The sequence below is a fragment of the Aureobasidium subglaciale genome, assembly GCF_000721755.1.
Source record: "Aureobasidium subglaciale EXF-2481 unplaced genomic scaffold scaffold_34, whole genome shotgun sequence".
Taxonomy (NCBI): domain Eukaryota; kingdom Fungi; phylum Ascomycota; class Dothideomycetes; order Dothideales; family Saccotheciaceae; genus Aureobasidium; species Aureobasidium subglaciale.
The window spans coordinates 99,345-126,988 of NW_013566961.1; the positions used below are offsets into that span (position 1 = coordinate 99,345).

General features: G+C 51.4%; 8 protein-coding genes across 8 annotated transcripts; 4 read left to right on the plus strand and 4 right to left on the minus strand.

Moving 5' to 3' along the window:
* Positions 1-162: 162 nt before the first annotated feature.
* AUEXF2481DRAFT_33471 (uncharacterized protein) lies at positions 163-1,248 on the plus strand (the record flags this gene model as incomplete). Its single annotated transcript, XM_013484003.1, has 1 exon — positions 163-1,248. The coding sequence occupies one exon, from the start codon at positions 163-165 to the stop codon at positions 1,246-1,248; it is 1,086 nt and encodes a 361-aa protein (XP_013339457.1).
* A 1,361-nt stretch (positions 1,249-2,609) lies between these two features.
* On the minus strand, positions 2,610-8,382 carry AUEXF2481DRAFT_70554 (uncharacterized protein; the record flags this gene model as incomplete). Its single annotated transcript, XM_013484034.1, has 7 exons — positions 2,610-3,918; positions 4,106-6,463; positions 6,791-6,820; positions 7,770-8,136; positions 8,194-8,206; positions 8,266-8,283; positions 8,335-8,382. The coding sequence occupies 7 exons, from the start codon at positions 8,380-8,382 to the stop codon at positions 2,610-2,612; spliced, it is 4,143 nt and encodes a 1,380-aa protein (XP_013339488.1).
* Positions 8,383-9,189: 807 nt separating this feature from the next.
* On the plus strand, positions 9,190-12,947 carry AUEXF2481DRAFT_70482 (uncharacterized protein; the record flags this gene model as incomplete). Its single annotated transcript, XM_013484029.1, has 2 exons — positions 9,190-12,804; positions 12,861-12,947. The coding sequence occupies 2 exons, from the start codon at positions 9,190-9,192 to the stop codon at positions 12,945-12,947; spliced, it is 3,702 nt and encodes a 1,233-aa protein (XP_013339483.1).
* A 1,958-nt stretch (positions 12,948-14,905) lies between these two features.
* AUEXF2481DRAFT_8954 (glycosyltransferase family 32 protein) lies at positions 14,906-16,141 on the plus strand (the record flags this gene model as incomplete). The annotated part of the gene is made up of 2 exons (XM_013483987.1): positions 14,906-16,037; positions 16,098-16,141. The coding sequence occupies 2 exons, from the start codon at positions 14,906-14,908 to the stop codon at positions 16,139-16,141; spliced, it is 1,176 nt and encodes a 391-aa protein (XP_013339441.1).
* A 468-nt stretch (positions 16,142-16,609) lies between these two features.
* On the minus strand, positions 16,610-18,922 carry AUEXF2481DRAFT_8955 (uncharacterized protein; the record flags this gene model as incomplete). The annotated part of the gene is made up of 4 exons (XM_013483988.1): positions 16,610-18,079; positions 18,133-18,367; positions 18,421-18,578; positions 18,632-18,922. 4 exons carry the CDS (start codon positions 18,920-18,922, stop codon positions 16,610-16,612), a joined length of 2,154 nt encoding a protein of 717 aa, XP_013339442.1.
* Positions 18,923-20,349: 1,427 nt separating this feature from the next.
* Positions 20,350-22,909, minus strand: AUEXF2481DRAFT_112836 (uncharacterized protein). Its single transcript, XM_013484054.1, has 2 exons — positions 22,311-22,909; positions 20,350-22,256 (listed from the first exon to the last, which is right to left on the minus strand). Exons 1-2 carry the CDS (start codon positions 22,815-22,817, stop codon positions 20,514-20,516), a joined length of 2,250 nt encoding a protein of 749 aa, XP_013339508.1. The 5' UTR covers positions 22,818-22,909; the 3' UTR covers positions 20,350-20,513.
* A 343-nt stretch (positions 22,910-23,252) lies between these two features.
* AUEXF2481DRAFT_33479 (uncharacterized protein) lies at positions 23,253-23,650 on the plus strand (the record flags this gene model as incomplete). The annotated part of the gene is made up of 2 exons (XM_013484004.1): positions 23,253-23,277; positions 23,337-23,650. 2 exons carry the CDS (start codon positions 23,253-23,255, stop codon positions 23,648-23,650), a joined length of 339 nt encoding a protein of 112 aa, XP_013339458.1.
* Positions 23,651-24,093: 443 nt separating this feature from the next.
* On the minus strand, positions 24,094-27,119 carry AUEXF2481DRAFT_8958 (uncharacterized protein; the record flags this gene model as incomplete). The annotated part of the gene is made up of 4 exons (XM_013483989.1): positions 24,094-24,382; positions 24,441-24,916; positions 26,250-26,923; positions 26,978-27,119. 4 exons carry the CDS (start codon positions 27,117-27,119, stop codon positions 24,094-24,096), a joined length of 1,581 nt encoding a protein of 526 aa, XP_013339443.1.
* Positions 27,120-27,644: the final 525 nt, after the last annotated feature.

Below are 27,644 nucleotides of genomic sequence, written 5' to 3' on the forward strand. Positions count from 1 at the left end.
AGGCAGGCACCTTGGTGACATGTGGCTCGAGCACCCCCGAGACCGAGGCTTCCCCGCGCCATGTCATGCACGCCAACCCTGACCTCCATCTTGGTACCTGCCTAAGCCTTAGCTTTCTAGACTTGCCTGGCGTCTACCTCAACAAGACAACAGCACAGCAAGATGGCGGCCTCTCTTCCAGCCAAGTTGAAGATCAAGGAGATCACGCCCTTTGCGGTACGTGCGTCTCAACTGGAAAAGCACAAGCCCATCGTATCGTACTGGTGCAACTACTACATCATCGACCAGATCCTCTCCAAGAGCCTGCACTCGGTCGACGATGAGTGCATGCAGTACACGACGGCTCTTATGGACAAGCTGGAGCAGGTCAAGACGGAACAGGCAGGCAACGATGCCATTCTCGACGACATTGCAGCCAAAGCGTACATTGAGCAGTTCGCTCTTGACACGTTCCAACGCGCCGACGACGCAATCCACGCCAATCAGGCCTCACGTCAGACCATCGACACCTTCCAGGCTGCAGTCACCTTCTTTGATCTCCTCACCATGTCCATCTGGGCTCCCGTGGACCCTGACATTACGGCAAAGTCAAAGTACGCAAAGTTCCACGCTGTCCGCATCGCCAAAGCCATCAAGGCTGGCGAGGACCCCAACGCCTCGAACCCTGTCAGAGAAGAGGCGACAATCGACGCTGCCCAAGACACACACCATCCTCCTACCGTCGAGAGCGCTCCCGAGAGCCAGTACCCTTCACGTCCGGCTTCCGTCCACCAACCTGATGCCACGACTTCAGCCCCCACTCAAGATGCAGTCTCGCCTGTCGAATCTACCACGAACCCCCGTCAGAACTCGATTGGCGGTGGCTACTTCCCATCTGCTCCAGCCTACGTCCCACATTCGGCCGACAACGCGCCTTCCACCAATCCAGGCACTCCTTTCGTGACTTCAGCTCCGTCGCCAGCTATGGACCAAGGCTCCACTTCGCCCTCGCAATTCTACTCGCAGCCTACCCAACCACCTGCCTCCATACCTATGCACACTCCCGCCGTTGTTCTGCCTCAGGCTGCAGCTCCCGCTCCACTGCCGCCAGTACAGGCTGTCGCCCCTGGAAGTTATCGCACTGATGATGATTCCATCGCCTTGGCTCAGAAACATGCCAAGTTTGCCATGTCTGCTCTTAACTTCGACGATGTCAACACCGCTGTTAAGGAGTTGAGACTAGCGCTCCAGACCCTGGGTGTAAACTAGTTTGCACCAAAGGCAACCCCAAAGCCGCTGCTGTCTTCTGTCTAGTTTATTCCACCTACAACGTATTCTGGCGCCGCTCCGATCTCTCTCCGTCGAATCTACGACGCCGACGTCTCTGCTGATTGCAACAAAAACAAGGATACCATAATCTACTTGTTCCAACTTTCTTACGCCTGTCGATACTGCTCGTCTCACAGCCACTGTCTGAGCCTCACTTCTGCTGAAGATGATGAGAGCTCAGTAGTATAACGCTGGTACCGAACTTCGAAAGCCACTGGTGTTTGACTAAGACAATGTCTCTGTATGAGTGACCACCCTGCAAGACACGGACAGAAGCAGTAGGCGCGTCTTCATCTTTATCAGCTACGGATTTTATGTCGCCAGCGAGATACTTGCTGGTCCTAAATGTGGCTATGCGGTCGTGGTCACAACCACGACGATTTTGATGACGATAAAGAACCTGAAGACGCAGTTCTGCATATGCCCGTATTTAGGAGTTTCTTCATCTAAGGGGAAAATGCCGTCAGCCACGCCGGATGTTCTTGGGAGTCCTCTGTCAACGGGATACCACTACCTTGTTGATATTTGCGCTGCCCATTCTTGTTTTTCTATCCAGTCTTTGCACACAATGTTTCATCGTACAGATACCCAGATACCCGTTTTCACATCCTTCTGCTTGCCACTTTTTTCGCCCTTCAGCCTGGCGCAACATGTCGGCGTTTGTACTTAGCGGTCTGCAAGATCCCGCGAGTCGTCAGGAGCATACATGTCTTGCACTACAAAGCAAACGGTATCTCAACCATCCCTCAGGCTTGAGTGTGTTTTCTGAAATGCTGATCGTGCTGTGAGACGTAGTCCTGTTCAAGACGTGTGAAGTTGCTTAATGGTCTTGCCAAAGCTGTCTTGTTGTCAGTCATCATATATTTTCAAGGTTGGTAGTGCCTTCCTAGAAGTTCGCCAAACGAGGGTTGCCGCTAAGATAAGCGAGGGTAGCACAGTCGCACTCGACATGCCTATAGATCTGATGAAAGAGTTTGGTGGCATGATGGCACACATGGTAGCTGACTTTGGCATCGATGCTTTGGATTATCCCGAAGCCAGGCACCTAAGACTACTCATGGGAGAGGCCGCAAAGTCAGGAAACAAACAAATGCTCTGTCAATATTTCGGAGCCCTGAGCACTGTATTGTTGGCCGGTCAATGACTTGGATGATGCAGTACAAGAGATTAAATTATAGACTATTGTCGTGATAGACTCAGCTTGGGACATTATAATTGCAAGAAGACCAGTCCTCCGACAAAGAGTTTCGCTCTCCCCGATCCGCCAATCAATCTTGCTGTTTCCAATCCATACGACTGCGTCAATCCCTAACACTCTGCCACCACCCAGTCCTCGGCTTCGAAATCGCCGCTTCAGCAGCCTTACTCTTCGCCCTCGACGCAGACTCGACATAATATCTCTTCCTGCCATCTTCAAAGCCCGTCTTCTCCCTCGTAGGCAACATGGTTGTATACACCGTCCCCTGACCAACATCCACATCATCCAAGTCAACAACAGCCTTGCTCGCCGCGCCAGGAAGACTAATCCTACACGCCCGTAACGTCTGCTGTATATCTTGAAACAGCAAACTCATGGCGCAAATATACGTCAATCCCGTGCGTTCAGCAAGGACATGTCCAGCGACCTGCCCTGTGTTGTTGGAAACTATCCAAGCTCCAGAGTCGCCACCGACGCCGAAATCACCCACCACTGTCCAGCTGAGGGAAAAGTTTCTGCGTCCTTTGATCTTTACAAAGGACATTGCTGCACCGATGACGCCGGTCTTGAGGCCAGAGGTGCGACCTAGACAGTGTACTTCTAGGTTTGCAAGATTGGTGGCTGGGACAATTTCTGTGGGGTACCAGTCTTCGTCTGCCGTGTACAGGTTGCTGCGTCTGCAGACTGGAGATTTCAAGTCTGGCTTAAAGGAGACTGGAGATTTGCAATGTCGTCGTCCCCCTTGAATGAGGTTGTAGGGTTGAAGCCGAGGAGGATCGAGCTCGAGGAGTGCCCAGTCAATCTCAAAGCGTCGTCCATCTTGGTTCCAACGGCGAAGGCCAGAGGAGGCATAAACTTTGCCTAGCTTGTAAGAGGATAGATGGTCTTCGTCTAGCTCTTCTGTGGTGGCATCGTCAGCGTGTAGATCCTCGGCTACCGCATCTCCAAAGGCTGGTTGGGTCACCTGTACACTCTTGGTTGAAGAGACGCTGATACCAGGTTTGTTGCCTGCATCCTCGGTTTCCGAGACGTCGCTCTCAAAATCTGACGATTCATAGCCATCGTCATCTGAACCTCCGCTGGAGACCGAGGAGAGATCACTCAGGTAGTCGTGATCATCAGATGCTTTTGGTACGAGGCGAGGCTGGATCGCTCCCGAGGCCCTTGCACTCGATCGATGGGCGCCTTGATTGGCTTGTTCCTCTAGTTCCGAGTCCGAGTCGGTCGAGTCTTCTTCGTCGGTGGGAGGCTCGAGCATATGATGCACACTCATGCCGTACTCTTTGTCGTCCACTTTGACTATGCCGCCGAGAGACACTGGCTCGAGATGGCCGTAGTCAGGTAAGTATGCACCGATAGATGCACCACAAAGAGGACGTTCTTGCCAGAAGGGGTTCAATGGAGTTATGTTACTACATAAAATTCGTCAGCCTCGAGCATGACAAGACGTGAGTTTGATTGATTCTAGGTTCGTGATAGAAGCAACAGTATTGGGTATCAAAGAGGAACATGTGGGTATCGAGCATGTAAACAAAAACGCCTGTAAGCAACAGACAAAAAGGAAAGAGTATGGGGGGAAACGGAAATCATGATGTGTACCTTTCACTTCCATCGCCTCTTGCGTGACTACGCTTGACGCTATCGCCCCTGCCACAAATCCTGGACTTGCCTCTCGACAGGTTCACACAGCCTTGGCGGACCTTGAGATCGAACATTGTTCGATCGTAGTGAAATTTACGTTTCAGAGCGGCTTTGACTCGTGCCGTGTTTGCGCAAGTCACGATTATGGTTGGTTTCGCGGTCAGGGCGTCGTGGCCAACGCTGACAAGATCGATGCTGGAGGATTCCGGAGATCCTTTAAGTGCTCGTTCTATGATGCATGACAAACGAAGACCAATGTCTGAATGCCACTCTTCTACGATAGATTGTGGAAGTGAAATCGGGAAGAGACGACACCTGCTGGTTGGAGCTACTGGTCTCTGGTCGGATTGGTACTGCGGAGCGTCCTCGTAAGTGTTACGGTGTGCTTCGGCCTTTCTTGCACGCCATCGTGATTGGATGAGCACGACTTTACGACGATAGTCACGGAACGAGAAAGGGAATGGATCTGGACCAGACGTCGACAGAGTGTTGGGGGTGTGAGCCGATCGATCTAGGTCTAATGCTGGAGTGTGGGTCGAGGCTCGGGTCGTGTGATGAGAGACGTGCTTAATAGAGTCTGCACTGGTCGAGTTGGATCGATTTGACTTGGCACTGAGCATCGAGAGAATAGGCGAACGTGGTCCGACAGAACTTGAGATGGCTGATGGATATGACGCGACTGAAGCTCTCTCGGCAGCTTTCAGCTCAAGAGATTCGGTAGTAAGACGTCCTGGCGAGATGTTGCGGCGCCTCTTTGTCGCTGTGTGAAGTTCTTCGGAGCTGCCCTGAGGCTGCAAAAAGCCGGCCGGAATTTGACTGATCTCCAGAGGTTCCGTCTCATCTAGCAGACAGCAACGCTGGAGCTTGACAATAATGCTATCGTAAACAGCCTCAATGCCAACACGTCCGACATCGTCGTTATCGGCCCATCTCAGGCAGGTCTGTACTGCACGCATGTATAACGAACCGCACTTGCTCGCAAGCTTGGGAATATAAAGCTTCTCGAGCCTGAGCTTGAAGTCTTTGAGGGAGTACTTCTCCTTAAAATAGTCGTTGATGGGGTTCCAAAGACCGATCTCTAGGAGGACGAGACCGATCTGATAAAGATCATATCGCACTGCTGTAACGTCGTCGATCTCCCCTCCAGTATCTTCTGGATGCTTCGTGATGTTTGAAATCGCTGGAGAATCTCCATACTCAATCCTGTTTCTCGAGAACATGTCGAACGCGGAGATGACGGGTCGGTGCAGCTCGCTTTGTCGGGGTTGCGAAGATTGACCTTGTTGAAGAAACACTATACTCTCGCTGTGTATGTTACCATGGAAGTAATTCTCGGCATGTAGATCTCTCAGTTTCTCCACAAGACGGAGTGCTATGCGGAATCTATCTTCCAGAAACGGAGTAGCATTCGACACATCCACTGGTCTTTTGGCTTGTGTGGCGGTCAATATTAGGCTCATAAGAGTAACTGGACGGATAGCCTCAGATTGGAGTGGCTGAATGGTGCGATAGTCGTAGACCAATCCTATACGAGGTTGCTGAGGGTCCTCCACATAGCCAAGTAGCCTGAGATTGCCTCTGTTTGATAACATATTCAGAGAGCAAGCCAGCTTCTCCACTCTCGTAAGCGGTGGAGATACGCCAGTGTCGCGATACAGCGAGTCGTAGTTCTCGAATTCAACCATCACCCATACGTATTCATCTGTGACGTCTCTGAACACGTTTCGTACACTTTCCGGGGCCAAGGACTTGCTCAATCGACCCATCATCCTCGCGGTCGACGGAATGCCGAGGTATTCGTAAGGCGGTGGTCCATCTGCTGGTAGCATCAAAGCCTGGGGACTGATGCTTGCTGGTAGCCCGGCATAAGGTGATAGAGCAGGTCGCGTGAATTGCGTGTTAACTAGAGTCTTTTCTGATGAGGCGAAACTGGCAGCATCGAACGGAATCTTTGGCATATGGAGGCCACGTTTGGCAATATCGTGAGGATGGTCACTCAAGTTGGGATATGTACCTCTGGCGATGGCTCGTCGAGATGCTGAAAGGTCGTAGAGAACATCAACTGAGGAGGTCAGGTCGCGCAGTAGGTCTTGGTAGCGATCTTGGTTAAAGACGACCTTGTCGGATCCGGGGCTACATGATGAAAGTCTGTCGGCTTGCTCGAGGATATCCTTGATATTGCCTAGGACGTTGGTCACATTCTCGGTGAAGCCAGCACGCTCAATAGACTCATCAATGCTGTCATTTGTTTCCTCGGCCCATTCTAGACCCCAGGTCACCAGGCGATCGGTTTGTGCATGGAGCCTGCGATGGAGTCTTGCTGAAGCGGGACTCGGCTCCTGCTTATCTACATTGATAGCGGCCCTGCGCTTTGTGTCGTTATAAAGGAGAGTGAGGTTGTGGTTATATCGTAAAGAAGCCATTGCGCTCGGTGAATGTGATTGATATTATGGCGTTGAATCCATGTCGCAAAAAGTCTGGACGACGGACGATTACTGCATCTATCGGAATTGCATGTGGAAGGCAGCCATTTGAGAAAGGGAAAGAGGTCGCCTCCGAAAGCTGCTGCCTTGCGCGAGTGTGAGCGGAACGGTGAGAATGCCCGCGTGGCTTCCCACCAGCGGCCAGCCAAGCATCAAGCACGTCGCAAGCGGTCGGTCGCAACTGCCTCGGCTTATCCAACATCCGTCTGCGAAACACCATCGCCGCCTTTGTGAGTCGCAACGAACTCGACATGCCACATTTCCCTTCCGCCAACCAGATAATCAATGGTTCGGAAAGTGACATAGCGCGCGCTGCCCGCATTCGTGTCAAGACTCGGCGGCGGAGATACCTGGAACAGAATGGCGACTACTTTGACTCGCCCAGCCTAGAGCTTGCAGGTGCTGACGCGCGGTGTGTATACGACTGATTACCTCGATACCAACCGGTTCAACAGATCCTCTATTATACGATCGCATGGTCAGACGCTTTCAGAGCGCCGCCGAGCGGGAAGCCGACGGACGCGAGAAGGGCTACTCAGGAATGCTCGAGGCCGACATGATGCGGTCCGAGGCCAAGATCGAAGCCTTGAACCATCCTGACCCACATAGTCCACTCGTGTATCGGCGGGATGCATCAGGTGCTATCACAGCTGTAGAACAAGACGAGGAAGACAGGCCAAAGACAAAGGAAGAGGGCATCTCCAAGTGGCGCGAGTACGTTGAAATGCGCTTCCTTCGTGGCGAAGACCAGGACTTTGACTACAAAACCGTCGACGAAGACGAACGCTACGATGATCTGGATTGGGACAGACGGGAAAGAGAAGAAGACTACTTCGAGCAAGAAGAAGCGGTATTCGTCGGTGAAGGCGAGACGAAGGGAGAGACGGGAGTGCAGGATTACTGAGAGTTGTGGCATGCTATGCGCATATATTCGTTATGGAAAACTTCTATTGATGACATGATTCGGACGATTGTTATTTGGTATATGTTACAGCGCGTGGAGGTGATCTTGTGAGAGAGCGGTGGACCAGGGAGATTTGTTTAACCTCTGCTCTTGGTGTTGAGGATAAGGGCAACAATCAAGCTGAGAATGCGTGTTAGTATGAGGACTTGCAGGCGAGCAGAATAGTGGAAGATACCCGTATAGACCCAAGACCTCGCCGAAAATGAGGATCAAAACCATGCCAACAAAGATTCGTGATTGCTGCATGTATGATCTCACACCCATATCGCCAACAATGCCGATGGCGTACCCAGCAGCGAGACCAGTCAAGCCAACCGAAAGACCGCAGGCGAGGTGCATGAAGCCGGTGAACAGGCTGTAGTGGGTACCCGGGGGAGGGCGCATATCACCAGCGATCAAGACGGCGACAACGAGGGCGTAGACGGCGATGATACCGGACATGACGACGGGGATGAGCGACTTCATGATCAGGTCGGATCTGAAGGTACCGACACCAGCGATACCAATACCAGACTTTGCTGTGCCGAATGCGGCTCCAACACCTTTTGATTGAGCGTCAGTATATCAGGCAGATGCGACGAGACATTGATTCAACGTACAGCCAAAAATCATCTGTGAGGCGGCAAGTCAGGTTAGTTGGATGATCGAACAACAGCAGAGAAGTAGCTTACAGCAAAGGCAATGCCAGCCTGAGAAGGGGTTAGCTAACATGTCTATTCGGGGCGATGAGGTATACACACCATGCCAAAGAAGGGCGCAAAGGCAGGGGCGAGTTCGGAGTCCGACATTGTGAAAGAGGTGATGGAGAAGACGGAGAAGACGGACAGGCGAGGACCAGGACTAGAAACAGCTAATCACGCTATGGCAAAACAGCGCGTGGAAGGGTCGTCGATGGGTGGTGACGAGCAACTTGACTTGGACTGGCTCGCGGCAGCAACGTCGGTCCGCCATGATGGTGCTCCGACTCGTACCTTCCTTGGTCAAGAAACGTTGCACGTGACTGACATCTGCTAGGTACCTACTTACTTGGACTGCACACACGATTTAGATGCTGTCATGTCTACACTTTCCCACCGGACGCAGGATATGAGACAGGTGCTAGTACACACGTTGATCCTACAGACGAGTGTAACAAACTGCTTGATTGGAGGCAGAAGTATATTATCTGAACAAGAGCAGTCTCAGCAGCTTGGTGGGACAGCGACAGCGACAGCCGACGCTTGGCACGGTGGGCTGTAAGACAGAGACCAAGTTGGGCGTGGCATATACAAGCATCCCGGCATTGCGGCAAGCCTCTCTACAAAATCACCTTGCAGTCTGTCAAGACCTGGACAGCTGCCACTCTCTTTGGCTCCTACTGCGCAGTCTGCAGCCCATTCCATTCTCGTTGATCCGCATATTCGCCGTGTTCAGCGCCCTTTCCCGCCGGCACACGTGGACAAGGACTTAAAGTTGAGCAGAGGGTCGAGTAGGCCCGTCCAGCGTGGGCCGCCTTGTTTCACGAGCACTGCTCCTCTCCATCGTCACTCGCTTGTGCACTCGGCTGCCCTCTGCTCGCCCTCGGATGTAGATGACTATAAGCCCTGTCGCTGAACATGGCCCAATACTCGCAACAACCGGGCCGCTCCTCGTCGCAGCAGCGTGACGCCGCCTATAACAACATCTTTGGCCCGCCTGGTGCCGCAAACCAGGGCCAGGGTCGCTCGCAGACTATGCTCTCCCAGCCCATGAGGCCGCCTGCCGAACGCGCCGCCACCATTTCCTCTCAGATGTCCGACTACATGCAACGCGCCCCTCCCATGCGAGCATACCCGGCGCAGCAGTCCCACCCCCGTCCGTCTCCCCATCACCAGCAGTCTCACAACCCTCCGCCTGCTCAGAACGGGGACTACCATCACCACCACCAGCAACAGCATCCTCAGCACCACCCTCACCCACCCCAGCAGCAATACCCCTCCTCACCACAACCTCACCGCCAACCTCAGCCCCAATACTTGCCTCAGCCTCTGCGCCCAGATCGACGTCCATATGCCGCTCCTCAGCGTCTTGATCCGCGAGGTCCGCCGCCGTCTCAGCCTTATACTCGCACCTACACTGGCGGGCCCGCCATGACTCCCGGTCCAGCTCCCGCTCTCAATTCAGACTCGTACCGCTCTCAGTCCATGGCCGCAACCTCCAGACCCAATTTCCCAGCACAGCATAGCCAGAGCAGCTACAACATAGCTCCAGCACAAGCTTTCCGCCAGCAGCCGTACATGAGCAACCACCTTGCACGGACTACTGCACAGGGAAGAGTTGTTCCCGATCGCCCTGCCGACGAACGCACCATGTCCATGTCCTCGTACTCACGCGACCAAGACCACAGTCAGATCATGAGCGGCCGTGTCATACCCCAGCGCAAACGCGGCGACTCCGAGGTCAACCACCAACAGCAGGATCCTTTCGTTGCCGCCAAGAGTAGAACTCCTAGTCAGGGCAGCATACAATCCCGCTCCATGTCCATGGCCTCCACTGTCATGGCTCCTTCGGAATACACAGAGACTACAGCTGGCGCCGCTCAGTCTCCGCGACCTTCGATTACCGCTTCTTCCACTCGTTCCAACAGCCAGATTCAACAGGGCAATGGACAGATGATAGCCCAAAGACGTCCCTCCCTGGTTTACGGTGCTCTCCTCTCCAAAGTCGCTGCCGCCTTCTACGATAGAATCCCAATGGCGGAAAAAGAAAAAGACGCCTTGGTCTACAAGAACGCTTTTACTGGCCACGATGCTGTTGAGCTAATTGCTTATATCATCCGCACTTCGGACAGAAATCTTGCTCTCCTTCTCGGCAGGTCCCTGGATGCGCAAAAGTTCTTCCACGAAGTAGCCTATGCACACAGGTTGCGAGATTCTCCCAATGAAATCTACCAGTTCAAGGAAGCCGTGGTTGAAGAGCCGGCCGAGGTCAATGGAGTCTTTACCTTGCTAACCGAGTGTTACTCGCCTACTTGTACACGCGATCACCTTTGTTACTCCATCGCGTGTCCCAGGAGATTGGAGCAACAACAGCGTCTCAACATGAAGATCCAGCCCGGCCTCAAAAGAGAAGGCTCGCAAGCCAGTCTGCGGGATGAGCCAGAAGCGGAACAGAGACTATGGATCAACACTGTATCCAAGGATATCGCCGACAGTGTTGATGACGAGGAAAAGAAGCGCCAGGAAGTTCTCGCTGAAATCATGTACACCGAACGAGACTTTGTCAAGGATCTGGAGTATTTGCGCGACTTCTGGATTAAACCCTTGAGGAATCCCAACATCTCGCCAATTCCGGAACACAGACGTGAGAAATTCATCCGGACTGTCTTCTCCAATTGCCAGGAAGTTCACGCTGTCAATGTTAGATTGGCAAGCGCACTTACTCGTCGTCAGCAGCAAAATCCGGTCGTGCGGAATGTCGGTGATATCTTCCTGGAGTTTGTCCCTCAGTTTACTCCATTCATCAAGTACGGTGCCAACCAGCTGTTCGGAAAGTTCGAGTTCGAAAAGGAGAAGTCCAGCAACCCTGCTTTCGCCAAATTTGTCGAGGAGACAGAACGTTTGAAAGAATCCCGAAAGCTTGAGCTCAACGGCTATCTGACCAAGCCGACGACTCGTCTCGCCAGATACCCTCTCCTGCTCGACGGCGCTCTCAAGAAGGCTAAGGAAGACAATCCGGACAAGGAAGATCTTCCACGAGCTGTGGTCATGATCAAGGCTATCCTTACCAGGGTCAACGAGGAGTCTGGAAAGGCAGAAAACATCCAGCAACTTGCGCAGCTCAACCAGAACCTGAAATGGACTAACGTGCCTTATCAAGATCTGAAGCTGACCGAAGAGGGACGGCAAATGGTCTTCAAGGGCGGACTCAAGAAGACGGCAAGCGCAGAAACGATCGACATACAGGCCTACCTCTTCGACCACGCCGTTCTGCTCGTTCGACAAAAGATGGTAAACAAACGCGAGGAGCAGAAGGTCTACCGTAAGCCTATTCCACTTGAATTGCTGGTCATCGCTCAAATGGACGAGGTCTTGCCAAAGCTAGGCATCGCAAAGAGACCTTCGTCTAGCATGATCCCTGGAGCCCGCACTATCACTAGCGCGACGACCAAAAAGGAAGACGGATATCCTCTGACCTTCAAGCGACTCGGAAAAGGTGGCTATGAGCTGACTCTATACTGCTCAACTCAAATTCAAAAGGAGAAGTGGATGGAGAACATACATGCCCAACAAGAGAAGCTTCGTGAACGCAGCAACATCTTCACGAAGACAAACATCAGCCAAGGTTACTTTGCGTCTCACAACCGTGTCAACTGCTGCGTACCCATCGACGGGGGCCGTAAATTGGTCCTTGGAACCGATATCGGTGTATTTGTGGCAGAACGCAAACCCAAGGACGCGTCTCTCAAGCCCAAACGTATTCTGGACTGCAAACTGGTGTTCCAGATCGACGTATTGGAGCAGCATCAAATCTTGTTGGTTCTTGCTGACAAGGTCATGTACTCATACCCCTTGGACGCTCTTGACCCAGAAGACAATCAGCCGACTCCCTCTAAGCGAGGGCGTAAGATCTGCTCTGCCAACTATTTCAGTGCTGGCATGTGCAATGGCCAATTGCTCGTCTGCTGCGTCAAGTCAACATCACTCTCGAGTACTGTCAGAGTGTACGAACCCATGGATACCATGTCAAAGGGCAAGAAGAAGTCGGGTCTGGCGAAAATGCTTGCGGGCGGGCAAGAAGTGCTCCGACCGTTCAAAGAGTTCTACATACCCATGGAGTCGAATAGCATCCACTTCTTGCGATCCAAGCTCTGCGTTGGAGGTGCCAAGGGCTTCGAGATTGTCTCGCTCGAGACACTCGAGACACAGTCGCTCCTCGACCAAGCCGACACTTCACTCGACTTTGTTGTTCGCCGCGAGAACGTCAAGCCCATATACATCGAGCGCACACCGTCAGAGTTCTTGCTGTGTTATACGGACTTCTCATTCTTCGTCAACAAGAACGGCTGGAGAGCGCGAAACGACTGGAAGATTATCTGGGAGGGCGCGCCGACGGCCTTTGCCACGTGGGGCGACAAGTACATTTTGGCATTCGAGCAAGAGTTCATCGAGGTGCGGTTGACAGAAACGGGAGGACTGGTTTGCATCTTGACGGCCAAGAACATACGTTTCCTGCACTCGAGCTCCAGAGAGGTGTGTTACTTTACCATATGCCATTTCAAGAGGGCATTCATGCTGACCGACTACAGATTCTTTATGCGTACGAAGACGAGATGGGCGAGGATGTCATTGCCAGTCTGGACTTCTGGGGTCGCCCACAGTCACCAAGGCAATAATGACGAAAATGACGTTGTCGGATGTGATTGTATTCTGCTTCTTCTTCTTCTTTTCCCCCTTATCTTCTACTTCTTCGTATTTGAGACAGAAGAACTTTGTCGGAGCGAGTTGAATTACGAAAAGAACGAAGTGCATCTCTATCCCAAAATCGTGTCTCGTTTGTTTTGCATTGTCCTGACGTGATTGAAGCTTGCGCATACTGTTGTTTTGCTTTCAAGACCTTCCGCGTACGATGTCGAAAGCGCAATATGAACGTTCAAGGGCGACGCTCTTTCATTTTTATAGTAGGGAGAGTGAAATACTGCACCAGACAGAAAGGCCAACGAGAATACGATGTGATTAATGTGCGCACCGATCATAACCATGAAACATTCTCCAGCAATGTATGCGGGGATCGGGTCTCAGGAGCGACTGGCACAAACCGTCACCATTGGACGGTTCTGGCTATTGCTGTTCTAGCAATAGATAGAAGTCTCGCGGGCTAAATAATATGTTGAGTTGGAGCATGCGGTTGAGCACGGAAAACGCAGCTAGCAATCGTCGACACGTCGGGGTCCGAACATGTTTGACTCGATTGAACAGGGGATGGCTGATCGGTCAGCTCGCCATTTCCTACCATGATCGCACAACGCAGAGAGAGACGGGTATATGTTCATTAGGAGCGAGCAGCAGAAATGATGGACGTTGTCTGTGTAATCTACATTGCGCCGTCGTTTGAAACGTGGGCAGAGAGTCTCAGCTCGCGGGGGAAGGTTCACATGGAAGGTGTCTTGTTCTTGACAGGGACTCGTATACTTCAAACCTTAAGTGCTCCGCCGTCGCAGACCGTCAGACGGAAGCTTCGTCAGCGTTCACGCTGATCCTATGAACACGAGCACGATGCTGGCCTAAAGACTGAGACCTCTCACATCATGATAGCATGACAGCATCAGGCTGGAGTTCGTATGAATATTCACAGAGCAACTTTGAATCTTTTGACGGTTGAGGAATCCCATTTCTTTGGTGAGACAGCAATTCTAAAGATATCGTATCGTTGTACAACAACCATAAAAAGTGGTAAACGGTCAGTTGAGAGCAGGACGAGTCGGTCGGAGATATGGGCCGTTTCGGTGTGCACCAGCGAGTCGACTGCGGCAGTGGCTTTCCGCTTGCGCATTGCCGGCGCCGCCCCTTAGAGTTCCCAGCAGATCCCTTTGTTGTAGCTGCAGCGATAAGAACACCGCAGAGGGGCCAGGAAACACGGCTTACGCATTGCATGACATTGCGAGGAAGCTGTAGTATGCATGTGATAGGCGAAGACACATGGATGCTGTAGAGACATTGCAGAAGCGAACATGTCTCTGAAGACGACGGAGGCAGGCGAGACAAGCGGGCAGATCGTATTGCAGGCTTGCCTTGCAGGCCTTCGGGCTATGACGCGTTCCTATGTTTGAACTCAACAACCCCTTTGCGACTCGACGTTTCAAGTCGTGGCTGTCGTTGGAGTTTTGACGTGATACGGGCTCAAATTGAGCTGACAATCTGGACAATCAAACAGCAACTGTTGTTGAATACCCCTTGCTTACTTGTGCGCTGTGCAGAGCAGAAGAGATGTCTTTCTGGATTCTGCAAGCTGCATAGATATAAGCCGGCGGGGTGGGTTTGGAAGAGCAGGCTTGTTGTGCTGCTATCCCTCGTCGTAATCCCTGTGCGTAGTCTCCACAACGGTGCCCTGGTCCATCCCCGATCGACACATGCCCACTGCAAAAGATATACAAGTAGCTGCTCCGGCCTGAAAAGTCGCTCAGCTCCCGTATTTCCACACCGTTTCCCATTTTGTCAACAAAATCGCCACCACTCCGTCCAGCTCACAGAGACTCGCATATACGTGGTATGCCCGTCGCTTGCTGCTAATCCACGTCGCTCCTGTCCCTTTTTTCCTGCTCCCCGTCCGTTCGCTATTCGGCCGCCATTCACAATGTTCACCTTCAAACGGGCCTTGTTGACGGCCGTCGTCGTACTGGCCTTCTTCATATTGCTCAGGGGATCACAATCGCAACCAACGGCAGCTGCCTTTAATGTCAATTCGCCAAAGCCAACCGGCTCATATTCAGAAAACCGCAAAATCCAGATCCAACCACCAGCGGCCGCAATGGCCTCGCGACCAGCCACATCTCAGAGCTCGACGACGCCGGCCGTCGCCGAGGAATTGAAGGCAGAGAGCAACTACAAGAAAGAGCGTCCGCAAATATCCCTGCAAGATCTGCATGCTATGCCGTTACGACAGCAGCTGGCCTACCAATTCCCTTACGACCCAGAGAGCAAGTTCCCTGCTTACATCTGGCAAACCTGGAAGACGACTCCTGCGTCTGGTGACTTTGAGGAAGACTTCCGTCCAGGCGAGGCTGCTTGGTCAGAGCTGCACCCTACCTTTGTTCACGAGGTCATTACCGACGATGTCGCCGCCCACCTGATCCGCCATTTGTACGCCGCCGTACCCGATGTTGTAGCTGCCTACGATGCCATGCCCGTCCCCGTGCTCAAGGCCGATTTCTTCCGCTACCTGATTCTACTGGCAAGAGGAGGCATCTACTCAGATATCGATACACGCGCCCTCAAGAGTGCCACCGAATGGGTGCCCTCAGACGTACCGCGCTCCAGCTACGGCATGGTCATTGGCATTGAAGCCGACCCAGACCGTCCGGATTGGCATGATTGGTACTCGCGTCGTATTCAATTCTGCCAATGGACAATCCAGTCGAAACCCGGACACCCCATCCTCCGCGACTTGGTGGCCACCATTGCTCACGAAACCCTGCGTCGCAAGGAAGCTGGCAAACTCACAAAGTCAAGCATTGATTCAATTGTCGAGTTTACTGGTCCCGCCATCTGGACCGATGCTGTTTTCGCCTTTTTCAACGACCCCGACTACTTTGACATGTCAACGAGTAAAGGCAACATTTCTTGGGAACATTTCACCGGCATCACTCAAGCCAAGAAGGTCGGCGATGTTGTTGTTCTGCCCATCACAAGTTTCAGCCCTGGTGTTGGACAAATGGGCGCTGGCGACGATGACGACCCAATGGCCTTCGTGAAGCACAACTTTGAAGGTATGTGAATGACACATCCCAGCACTTGCTTCCGAGACACCGGACTGACTGAGACAACAGGCTCCTGGAAACCCGAAAGCGAACGCCACATTGGCGAATCATAGACGTACGAAACCCATACCAAAGTACGCGGGACATGTTTTAGATTCTCTTGTATCTTCTTCTTCTTGTTTTTTTTGGGGGTAGACACCTCTCTTTTCTTTCTTTTGATGAATCTGTTCTTTTACGATCAGTCGATGTTTCTTCGGAGTGATCAGAAATCAGGACCGCACCTTCCTCTTGCATTCTTTCTAGAATGCTACTTCCACATCTCTTACACAGTAGCGTCTCTGTGCTGTCATTGTATCTTGAAAACTTGGAAGAGACAGGTACGATATATGAGGATGGAAAGAATAACCAAGCAAGTATTGCACGGATACCACATGAGGAGGGAGCTACGGACGAATGAGTAACTCATTCAGCCATAAAAAATTCAAAAGAACAATTCAAAACTGAAGGTCAAATTGAAAGCAGATCTATACAAGAGTGAAAAAATTTCTCCAAACACCAAATCCACGAACATCCATATTCGATTACTCGTCCTGAGGGAATCTGTCAAGGAATCTGAAGATACCAAGACCGCTCTTCAAGTCATCGACAGCTTCAGCAGTGCCATTGGCAAAGTAAACACCAGGGCGCTTTTGAATTCCAGCGACGTCGAAAGCCTTTCTAGCACTCCCCACGGCGCCGATGGCTTTACCCCAACCATAGCCGTTTTTGAGAATCTCCATGGGGCGACCGAGAGGGTAGAGTGGTGATGCTTTTTCACCGGTGAAGATTGCTTCGGCACCTGCTGCCACGACCAGACCGTCAAAGGCGTGGGCGTCGGCGGCTGAGTAAGTCACATTGACACCGGGTTGAAGAGATTCGGCGACGGTGCTGACGAAGAGACCTTCAGCCGAGAACGACTTTGCCAACTGAGCAGCCTGAGACATGGAAGCATTGGAAGTAGTCGAGGCCAAGATACCGATATTTAAACCCTTGATGGTAGGCAGAGTAGTGTTGAAGATGGAAATATGAGCAGAGCTGTTGGTGTTGTAAAAGGTATTGTCGGGTTCGGGGACAATGACATCGACCAGAGCGGCAGCAACGCGAGAAGCAAGATCATGAGAAACTCTGTTGAGCTGGATGACAAAGTTCTGCTTGATGACTTGGGATTGCACTTGGCTGACTTCAAAGCGGAGGCTGTTGACGACGATTTGCTTCTCGGCGGCCGAGATGGAGTTCCAGACCATGCGTGCTTGGGACCAGTGGTCGTTGAAGGTAGGCGAGAGCTCGCGAATCAGGGGGCCTGTCAAGCGGCGGTTGGGTGCAGTGAAGAAACCATCACCAACGGTCTGATTAGCTTGCTTGGGGAAGCCGTTGTTGAGGGTGTTAGGAGAGTAAGCGTAGTTATTGACGGGGATGTATTGCTGTCCACGACCGTCGCGATTGTTGTTGTGGATGGGAATGCGAGGACGGTTGATGGGTAGTTGTTCAAAGTTGATGCCTTGTCTGTTGACTTGAGTGTCCAGGTACGAGAACAGACGGCCTTGAAGAAGAGGGTCCTCGCTGAAGTCAATACCTCTGACAACATGTCCAGGTTGGAAGCCGATGCTTTCGGTCTCGGCGAAGTAATTGGTTGGGTTGGCGTTCAAAGTCATCTTGCCGAGAATTGTAATGGGTACAAGCTCCTCAGGAATCCACTTTGTCGCGTCGAGGACATCAAAGCCAAAAGCGAGCTGCTGGTCTTCATCCATGATCTGAACACCGAGTTCGTACTCAGGGTAGGCGCCGTTCTCAATTGCATCCCACAGATCTTTGCGGTGGTAGTCAGGGTTCTTGCCGTTGATAGCTTGAGCTTCTTCCCACAAGAGACTTGCGGTACCCTGCTTGGACTTCCAGTGCCATCTGATAAGCTTGCTGTCTCCCTCTTCGGTGACCATGCGCATGGTATGGACACCGAAGCCACTCATGTGTCGGTATGAACGAGGCAAAGAGTAACCGGACATGATAAGCATGAGCTATCGAGATCATCAGCATCAGTGTGACTTTGTATATGACTCCAGAAACTTACCATGTTCAAAGTGCTTGGTTGTTGGGAGAAGAAATCATAGGCGGTATCGTGGGCAGTAGCAGCTTGAGGGATCTGCTTGTCAGGCTGAGGCTTTAAAGCGTGAACCATGTCGGGGAATTGCATGGCATCCTGGATGAAGAAGATAGGCAAATTGATGCCGACAATGTCGAGATTGCCTGCATCAGTGTAGAAGCGAGTTGCAAACCCGCGAACATCCCTGGCAGCATCACCGCTCCTGTAAAGTCCATTAGCAAATGCTGTCACAACATGATCAGACCATAGACTTACCCTCTCTCACCAATGACAGTGGAGAATCGGACGAAGGTAGGAGTCTTCTTACCCTCCTCTGCGAGGAAGCTTGCTGCAGTGATGTTGGTGAAGTTGCCAAATGACTCGAAGACACCATGGACACCAGCACCACGAGCGTGTACAACTCTTTCCGGAATCTGTACGATGATTAATTGCTGCTCATACTTGACGATGAGAAATTGGGACATACACGTTCATGGTCGAACCTTTGCATCTTTTGTCTGTATGCAAAGTCTTCCATCAATGTTGGGCCTCTAGCGCCAGCCTTCAAGCTCGTGAGATCATCGATAGGGGTTCCCCAATCGGTGGTCATGTATCCTTGTCCATCATCGAGCTTGAATTGACCCATGAACTCTTCGGTCTGTTGTGATGTTTCTTGGATGGCGGCATCATTACGCTTGTCTATCTCACCGCTCATATAGGGACAGCTACCAGCAATGGCAGTGCCCGCAATTAATGGAAGATACAGTAGTGAGCGCATTGTGGTTGTCTGTTGTAAGGAGGACAAAAACGAGAGTCGTGTGTGCAACAGAAGATGCTGCTTACGAGGGATATTGCTCGACTCTTATATAAACCTCCGAAGATCGATCAAGATCGACCTACTCGGTGAATTGAACGGAGGACAAATCAAAATGTTGCACAGACTATTTTCTCACCTGGTGTTTTCTCCCCAAGCTCTGCTCTATGGGGCAGGTGTTTGACAAGACTCACATAGTGTTTCGATTGTACAGTACCGGGTTCTCTTGGCCTGGGCGCTGATCATATCCGGCACAAGTGCCTCCAAACATGCTTGATCAAGGTCATTTCATAGGCCAACTATTTCTGGCAGCATGGCCAAGCGTGACATCCAATGCAGGGCACCGTGCCTCTATACAGTCGAAACATCTAGACGTGACCGTCACAGGTGTTCGCTCGGCATCCAGTAACGATCGCTGTGACTGTGCAACCCAACGTCTTGGCTCGTCAGTTGAACGCGCAAAGTGGATGCGAATGGAATTATTGGAATGGTCAGCGATGTGCCCATCAAACTTCGATGTTGGTAAGCGCGGACGGAGTGAGCCGCTGCAGGGGCCCAAGCTCGTGTTGACCACCGGGGTATCAATATCAAAAGCTTAGCTTCAACCTCTGCCTCGAGCACAGCTATCCGATTCTCGCTTGTTTGCTACTCTATAGCATGTTGGGCTTACTAAATTGCGGCATATGATGATGGCAGTTTCCGCCTTGCATCACTAATGGCACAACGAGTTCACGTGTGTTCACAGTCATGCTAGCTTTGAGCTTCCGCTGGGCGCCTATGCAACGGAAGATTCCATGAATGTCACGCTCATACTTCGGGCCCGACCACAGCCGTGCATGTCGCACCGGCAGCGCTCAATGCCATGGAGTAGGAAACGGAACGTACCGCGAGTCCTTGACGGTTCAGCGATACTTGCCATGAAGCAGGAAACTACCACTCTCCACAAAAGCCCTCATTCCCCCATCCGAGCATCGAAGCCTCCTCTTGGTCCTTGGGACGCGGCAAAAACCGATAGCGATGTGATGATGGGTGGGTCCTCTCTTCTGTCGTGCATGCGTTGTCTGGTGACTGGACCGGCACGTCGGGTCCTCTCTCAATCTCGTGGAAGGTCTCTGTGACGTTGTCTCAGGTGTTCATCTCAACAACTCGCACAGAGCTCGGCAGCGCTGACTTGTATGCCTTGATGTTCTAGTGTCTAAGCTTGGGGATGCTCAGGTAAGTGCCGGACCTCATCTTACCACGGCTGCGCTTTCGCGTTCCGTACGTCAGTGTCGATGCTCGAAGATAAGTGCCGTGTTCTTCGAGCATCGCGGGTTCTCTCGCTCGTGCAAGTTTCGTCCTACCAGCGACATCAACTTGTCTCGTCCGCAACAATCTGGTTCATCAGTGCAATAATTTTCTGTTCATTCCACAACGTCATGTCTGTCTTCTGCTCCTGAAGTGTCTCAGATCCAGCAATTGACTGGGATCACTTTCTCTTTCATTTGAGTATATGTCCTTCTGATTTCCAATGCATCTATGTACTAAGCTCAAACAATCACTGCCACCAAGATATCTATTCTCGACGCACAATCTGCTGTTTTGCCTTTCGCTTCTTACCCGAGTCTGAAGCACTGCCATCGTTACCCAAAGCTCGCAATTTCTGCGCAGCCCCAATCTCCTTGCTCACAACGCCCTCCGCTACGAGCCCTTTACCTCCGAGACCGAAGCTGATACCGTGTTCACCGAAACTGGCTTCCCCCGCCGCCGATCGCAAACTGTCTATGCTGGGCTTCGACCTGTGCGATGATGGAGACGAGGCGGAAGTTTTGAAAGCCGCAACGGAAGATGGGACAGCAGGTGGAGGGGAGGATAGGCCAAGTCCAGCGCCAGAACTGCCTTGGACGACAGGCAGCCTGCTCATTCGTCTCGAGGTAGGCTGCTTCTCAGACTGACTGCTTGTGTCTGGCGTTTCCGGCTGCTTGTTTTCAACTTCATCGCGTGTGTCTGGTGTCTCAGGCGCATGTTGCTCCGTTGAATATGGGTCTGGTGTCTCCTTCTCCGTCTCCTTGTTCTCAAGTGGAGTTGCGTCCGGTGTCTCCGGGTCCGCTTTACCGACTTGATTATGTGTGTCAGGTGTTGCCGGGTCCGACGTGGTCCCTGCGACCTCATCACTCGACCACCAACCCTCAGGCCGCGAATTTGTTGATCGCTCGGTGATAGCAGATACATCGGGCGAGCCGACGCTGAACAGCTCCGGAGATGTTTTGCCACTCAGATCTCGCGACTTAATCGATGAACGTCGCGGCGAGCTCACGCGGAACGCTCGGAGCTTTCTCTTTGAATCTCTTGTGCTCTCCGCGTTCGCAAAGTCCCATGTCGTGCTTTCCGCCTCCGAGTAGCTAGGGATTGATGCAGGCAGCAGACTTTGAGGACGGGCAGGTCTAAAGGGTGACATTATGTTCTTCCGTCCCGCGTCTGTAGAGTAACTCTCCAGAGCTTCAAGTACGTGTGGGATCACCTGTCTGTGTACATCCTCAGCCCACAAGAAGTCAAGATGTTCGTAGTGAGGAATCTCCTTGGCGACTGTGTGTCTGGGTAGTTCCTTGAGCATGACCTTGATGTCAACCAAACTGTCACTTCCACCGTAGACAAGGACAATTGGGGTCTTGATGTTGCGAGTTGGGTACTTGGCGACCTTGTAGTACTTGGCACCAGATGCGATGGAGAGAGGAGCCTGAACTTCGTCATCAAACATCTGAAATGTCTCGTTTCTGATAATCTGGAGCCAGTGAACGACCGACTTGGTGCTACTAAATGAGAACAAGTGCGGGTAAGCTGCCAGTTTTTGATATGCGGTAATGTTCTTAGCATGCCAGCCAAAGAGGTAAAGCAGAGCCTTGTCAATGACCCATGAGAAGATGCCAGGATAAAGTAGTGCCTGCCACATAGTGGTACTGCTTAAGATAGCTTTACGACCAAATAGTAGGAATAGCACTTCTGGAGATGCCTTGATAAAAGAGCTGACAATACCCATAGCCAAGCCTGGAGGAGCCATAGCAGGTGCGAGTGCGACGAAGACATTGACTTTCTCGTTCAGATTAGGATGAATGGAAAGAGTAGCAAAGGCTTGAGCGGTTCCTTGCGAAAAGCCGACATAGGATAGCGCCTTTTGACTTGTAGTGGCAAGGATGTAGTCGATAGTGTCCGGGATATCATGGAAGGCGAATTGATCTATCGAGTAGTTCCAGAAAGCAGCACTTGTGGGAGAATGATGAACGTTCTTCTTGGAATACTTGTTACCACGGTTGTTGCCTAGCTAGAATAATGTTAGCCCCCCTGTCCTCAAAGATCTTGAGATAATAACACTTACCCAGACATCATAGCCTTGGTCGACAAGAACAAAAGGCAGGCAGCGCTCCTTCTCGGTCAAGCAGACCCAGACCTCACTGTTCATCATGAGACCATGATGAAGGTAAACGACTTTTTTCTGGATGCTACCCTCGCCACTGTTCACTCTTTGGTCTTCTTCACCACGCTTCCAGCCTAGTCGATGTAGTCCTAGTAAATATCCATCCTTGGTCTGGACGATATGCTCCTCGGCGTAATAACCAAAAAGCTCACAGAGCTCGACAAAATCCGATGCTTGAGCAATTGGTGATGAGATGGCCTTCTTCCTATTCCTCGACCTCCGCCCTTGAGCACCCGAGAGAGAGTTGAATATTTTACGCGAAAGATTGTAGAAGAAGCGGATGATAGGACCCGGGAGAGCGAGAGTAATGCCTCTGATGATGACTTCCAGGCCGATCAGAACAAAAGATCCAAGCAGCGCCAGATATTCCTGTAGGTGCAACCTCCCGATGAACGGGATACTAGGCATATTGGTGTGTGCCCAAGGCGGTTTGCTGTGTGAGGGCTAGATTGGAGAGATCAGTTCTAGTCTGGTTTTCAAAGAAGCAGGACGCAGAAAGCTGTTGGGCGGTGCAGGTGGTACAATGCCGATTCGAGACAAGACTCGTTTGACCCACACGTCATACCCCTGCATGTGAAAGCGGCCAGGGTCTGTGCACATCCGGGGTCCGGCGCCCTCGTTCTCGATCGACACGTGAGTAACGAACAATTAACCGATTTCTAGTTGGTCCATGAGAGTCCGAATAATCATCGGCAATTCAAACAACGACAGTCACTCGCTCTTTCGCACCGCATACAGACGCTTCAGGACATTTCGACCCGACTACTTCATATTCCTAAATCACGACATCGATTCTCTTTGTCACCCTCTGTCCCGGCGCAAAACACGTCAACCGCCACAAATATGCCTTCTTCATGCAAAGATATCCGTACGCCACTCCGAACGCGCTATGAACCTCCCAATCCAACACAGACTAACGTCTCTCAGGTGCTGCGCTAGCGGAATGTCTACAACAAAGTGACTGTATCATGGTCCAACGCAACAGCGCCGCCGATTGCCTCCGTCCGCCGCTCGTTGACACCCTTCCCACACGATGCCAGCAATTGAAAAAGGGCTACGGAGAGTGTAAGCGTGGATTGATCGATATGCGCAAAAGGTTCCGTGGTAACAAGCCTGTTGCCTCGAGTGTTGAGATTGAGGCTGGTGCAGACAACCCGAGTCGACAGCTGTATGCTGGAAAGAGCGCGTTCGGCGACATCAAGACTACGGATGGCAAGGACTCGCCAGAAGACAACCCGTGATCGAACTAAGAGCTTTGGGAACCTTGAAAGAAGACACGGGAGCGGGAAGAGAAGGCGAAACTTTGCATCTGCATATACACTGGCGTACATGGGCTTGGTCGATGATTTATGGCGTTTCTTTTTGTCTGTATACGACACTCTGCTCCACTCTACTTGTATATGATATCGCTCGACTCGGAAGTACGCTATGTCATGCACATCGGGCTGATCTACAACTACGCCATTTGCACACTTGTCGAACAGTGCATTTGTGGGCCACACAATCCGGTCTGAGTTGTCTGGACGTCACGGATGCAGAGACTCAATGATAAATGACAACATGTGCCATACTTGGACGTCCTAAATCGATACCAGATGCAAATGCCAACCACAAAAACGCCAAATTCCCGGGTATAATCGTATCACTCATTCACAAAACCATATCATCAACATCAAAAAGCCAATTATCGCTTGCTCGGCATAGGACCCTCAAAGTGCCAATCGCCATCACTCGAAATGAACAATTGGTTCCAGAGCTCGCGAGCCTTGTTTGCCTTCTCGATAAACATGTCCATGGTGATGCCTTGTTCAGAAGCGATCGCTGGCCGGGTTGCTCGACACCAGCGACGAGCGAGATATAGCTCTGTGCAGGGTGGTTGGCAGAGGTACATGCGGCGCCAGCTAGCCTTTTCATAGAGGATTGCAGCGTCGTCTGTGGGTAGCTTGTCGCTGGGGTACATGACATTGACGTCCCTGCACTCTGTATCAGTTCCACGAAATCCAAGGAAGCGTCATAAGAATTTGTTCTCACCAGGTCCAATAACTCGACGGACTCTTCTGCGAACGTCGAATGTTGTTTATATCATCTGGATTGACATCCGGAGCCTCTACACCCTTATCCGCATACTCCTCTTCCTCTTTCTGACTCGTCACACGAGGTGTAAAAGTCGGATATCGACCCCCAAGCACTTTCCTCAGCATCACATTATTTCTAGGTCGCTCGCTCGGTCGATTGGCTTCGCACGATAGGTGTGAGTCAAAGGGCTTTGTTTTTGACCAGGTAGGCCTCATGAATAGTAGTTGTTGCAGTTGAGGTGAGTTTGAGATTAAATCATGCCAGAGAGTGTTTACTCGCTGGGAGACGAGCAATTGGCAGGGAGGCAGGAAGGCAAGTATCATTTCGAGCAGTTCTGGCGTTTCGAGTACGCGGTGGGCAGAGGTGAGGGGATCCATTTGAGTGGTGGTAGATTGGTAGAACAGTGGAATGTTTGCAGAGAGATGGGAGATCTTGGAGCCGTAGGTAGTAGTCAAGACTGGCAAAGGATTGGACGGGTAATTCGGAATAATATACCAGCGTGTAGATTGGAGAGAGATTGTGGGGAGATGTTTGTGTGGGATGTGGAGAGGGCTTAAAGGTCGATCTGGAGCATAGAGGGGAGCGAGATAGCATGTGAAAGATGATACAATCACCTCTTTTCCTTGGAAAGCAAACGGGTTTATTGCCGTGTGCAAAAGAGACAACAAAGGCAGAGAGGGAGGGAGATAAGTGAAGGAGAGCTTTGGGCTCTGGTCATGGTCCCCTCTTTAAGCTCTACCTTTGCTTGTGTTTCGTTTTCCCGCATGCGATAAACCCCCAAGCTCTGACACCGCCCAAGGTGCAACTCACAAAGAGCAAGGAGACTCAGCCTCTCACAGGGTTTGATTATGGGAAAAATAAAAGATGCCAACACCCAGCAGCATGCAGCGCATAGCGTGGGCCACACGTCATGCCGCCTGCATGCGGGAAGCACGCGTCTGGCCGAGGCTCAGGGTCCTGCATCAGCCGATCACGAAAGGTGCCCCTTGTGACTTCTGGAATGTTTTCTTGCTTGTTTCTCCTTTGGTCCGCGAGCGATTTTACCGATGGTCGGTTTGGCCAATACTCAGCTTATGCCCTCGATTTATATCCATGCCCATTTTCACCCCAGGAGGTCCATCAGCTTATGTTTTTGATATGATAGTAGAGATGTAGCAAGCTAAGCCTTGCTTGGTGGAGGATGTGTGTTGCTCAATGATGCTTGATCATGATTTTGGCAAGGCTTGCTCGTTTGCTGCTTATCATCAGCTTGGGTAGAGCACAGATAGCTTGAGCCTTTGCTCAGGTCAGAGTTACGACAAGTAGACCATGTAAGAAGCAGTCTAGAGGTTATCCAAGATCCGAGATCTACGGAGTGAAGCATCAAAGCATCCTGCCCTATGTCTGGACAACCTGGGACCTTCGAGCCGTAACTCTTACGAAGTTGAGGAAAGACATGGGACATCCAGTCGTGCTCCCGATTTTCCTGACGAAGCGGTCACCCACACCGACCTAGCTCTGACAGCATGCACGACATACATCTTGACCTTTGTGATTGTCTATATATGGCGGCTACTCGAAGACGTGGCGACCACTTTCCTATCCGGACTTGTCGGAAGAGTTCGGGAAAACCAATCAACTGTAAGCAAGAACGAGAGAAATACAATACTATTGACAGAAGAAACCGTTCCTCAACATATCCCGAAACGCCTTCTCTTATCCACGGATATATGATTGATAGAAAGAAACCAAGAACCGCTCAAACCCCTCATCCACCAGTCATACATTGTTCAGCTTGATGTATTCCTCATCCAGATCTCCCCTGTCCACTCCAGCTCCAGGTAGCACACGACCAGCATGTACAACGTTGAACAATGTCTGCACAAAAAGCATAGGTGCAGCGTCAAAGACATAAGCATACCACTCATGACTCTGCAACACACCATCGCTATCCTGCTGGAACTCGACAACGCGGAAAGCACAGCGGATGATAATCAATGCCGCTGCAATAAACAGAGCACAGAACAATCTCGTCCAAGGCACACTTCCAATCTGAGGAACGGGCGGTGCAGTGTATAGGACCTTCTTAACTCTAACCCAAAACGTGATCGCCACGACGAGGAAGAAGCCAAAGAAGACCAGTTGTAGTCCCAAGCCCAAGAGCATGAGTTTCTTTCCGGTGGCAGCCATGGAGGGTTGTACCATCATACCGCCAGCACCGGCTTGAGTAAGGAAAGAGCAGACGTCGCCGATGACAAAGACTTTTGTGACGAGAGTAGGTCGAATGAGAGAGGCCTGTGGTGCGTTTACAAAGATGACGAGACGGCCGTAGATCATGTAGATGGTTGCTGCGTAGAGGGATGGAGGGAGGATGATGAAGAGACTTTGCATGGCGTAGAGCATTACACTGTCGGGACTACGGGCAGACAGGAAGCGCATGACGTATCCTAGTGTCATCACTAAAGCTATTGTCAGTCTGGAGAACTGAGATGTGTTGATACTAAAGGACGTACTGAAAGCACCGACGACAAAGGCAGTAAAGAACCAGGTCTTGTATCGTATCATCTGGAAAAGATGCATGCATGCTCCGAGACCAAAGACACCTGCAGCTCCTACAGCCAAGATCTGACTCGGCTCATAGTGGTAGAGACCCATTGTGTATGATGAGAAAAAGAATGATTAACGAAAAAGAGCAAGTGCGAAGAAGATGTATCCAGGAAGAAGACTCGAAGCAGAGACACAGGTCTCGAAGTTGGGAAACTGTCTCGGCAAGGACTCGAGAGGTGGAAATGAGTGACTGAGAAACGAATGTTGAGAAACAAGAAGCAGCAATGTATGTCAGAGATTTAGAAAAGCAGCAATAGATCGAGTTATAACCATTGCAGAGCTTAGTTGTGATAACAACATGCATAGCCTACGACGTCGAGACCGTATTTCCGTATCCGAACACGAAATACGACGTACAACAGACTGGTCGACGTTTCACCCCTTAAGGAACTGAAAATTCATTTCCCAAGCCCTAAAACCTGATGCCTAACAGTGAAGAGCTGGGCTGATTCGTAAATAGACACTTGGCATGATTGGGGTGCAGCAACGGGACAGTCGTGTTGCTTCCCAAGAGGACGAGAATCCTGTAGTACGCAATACGATGGACCCACTATTTTGGGACCATGTCGATGG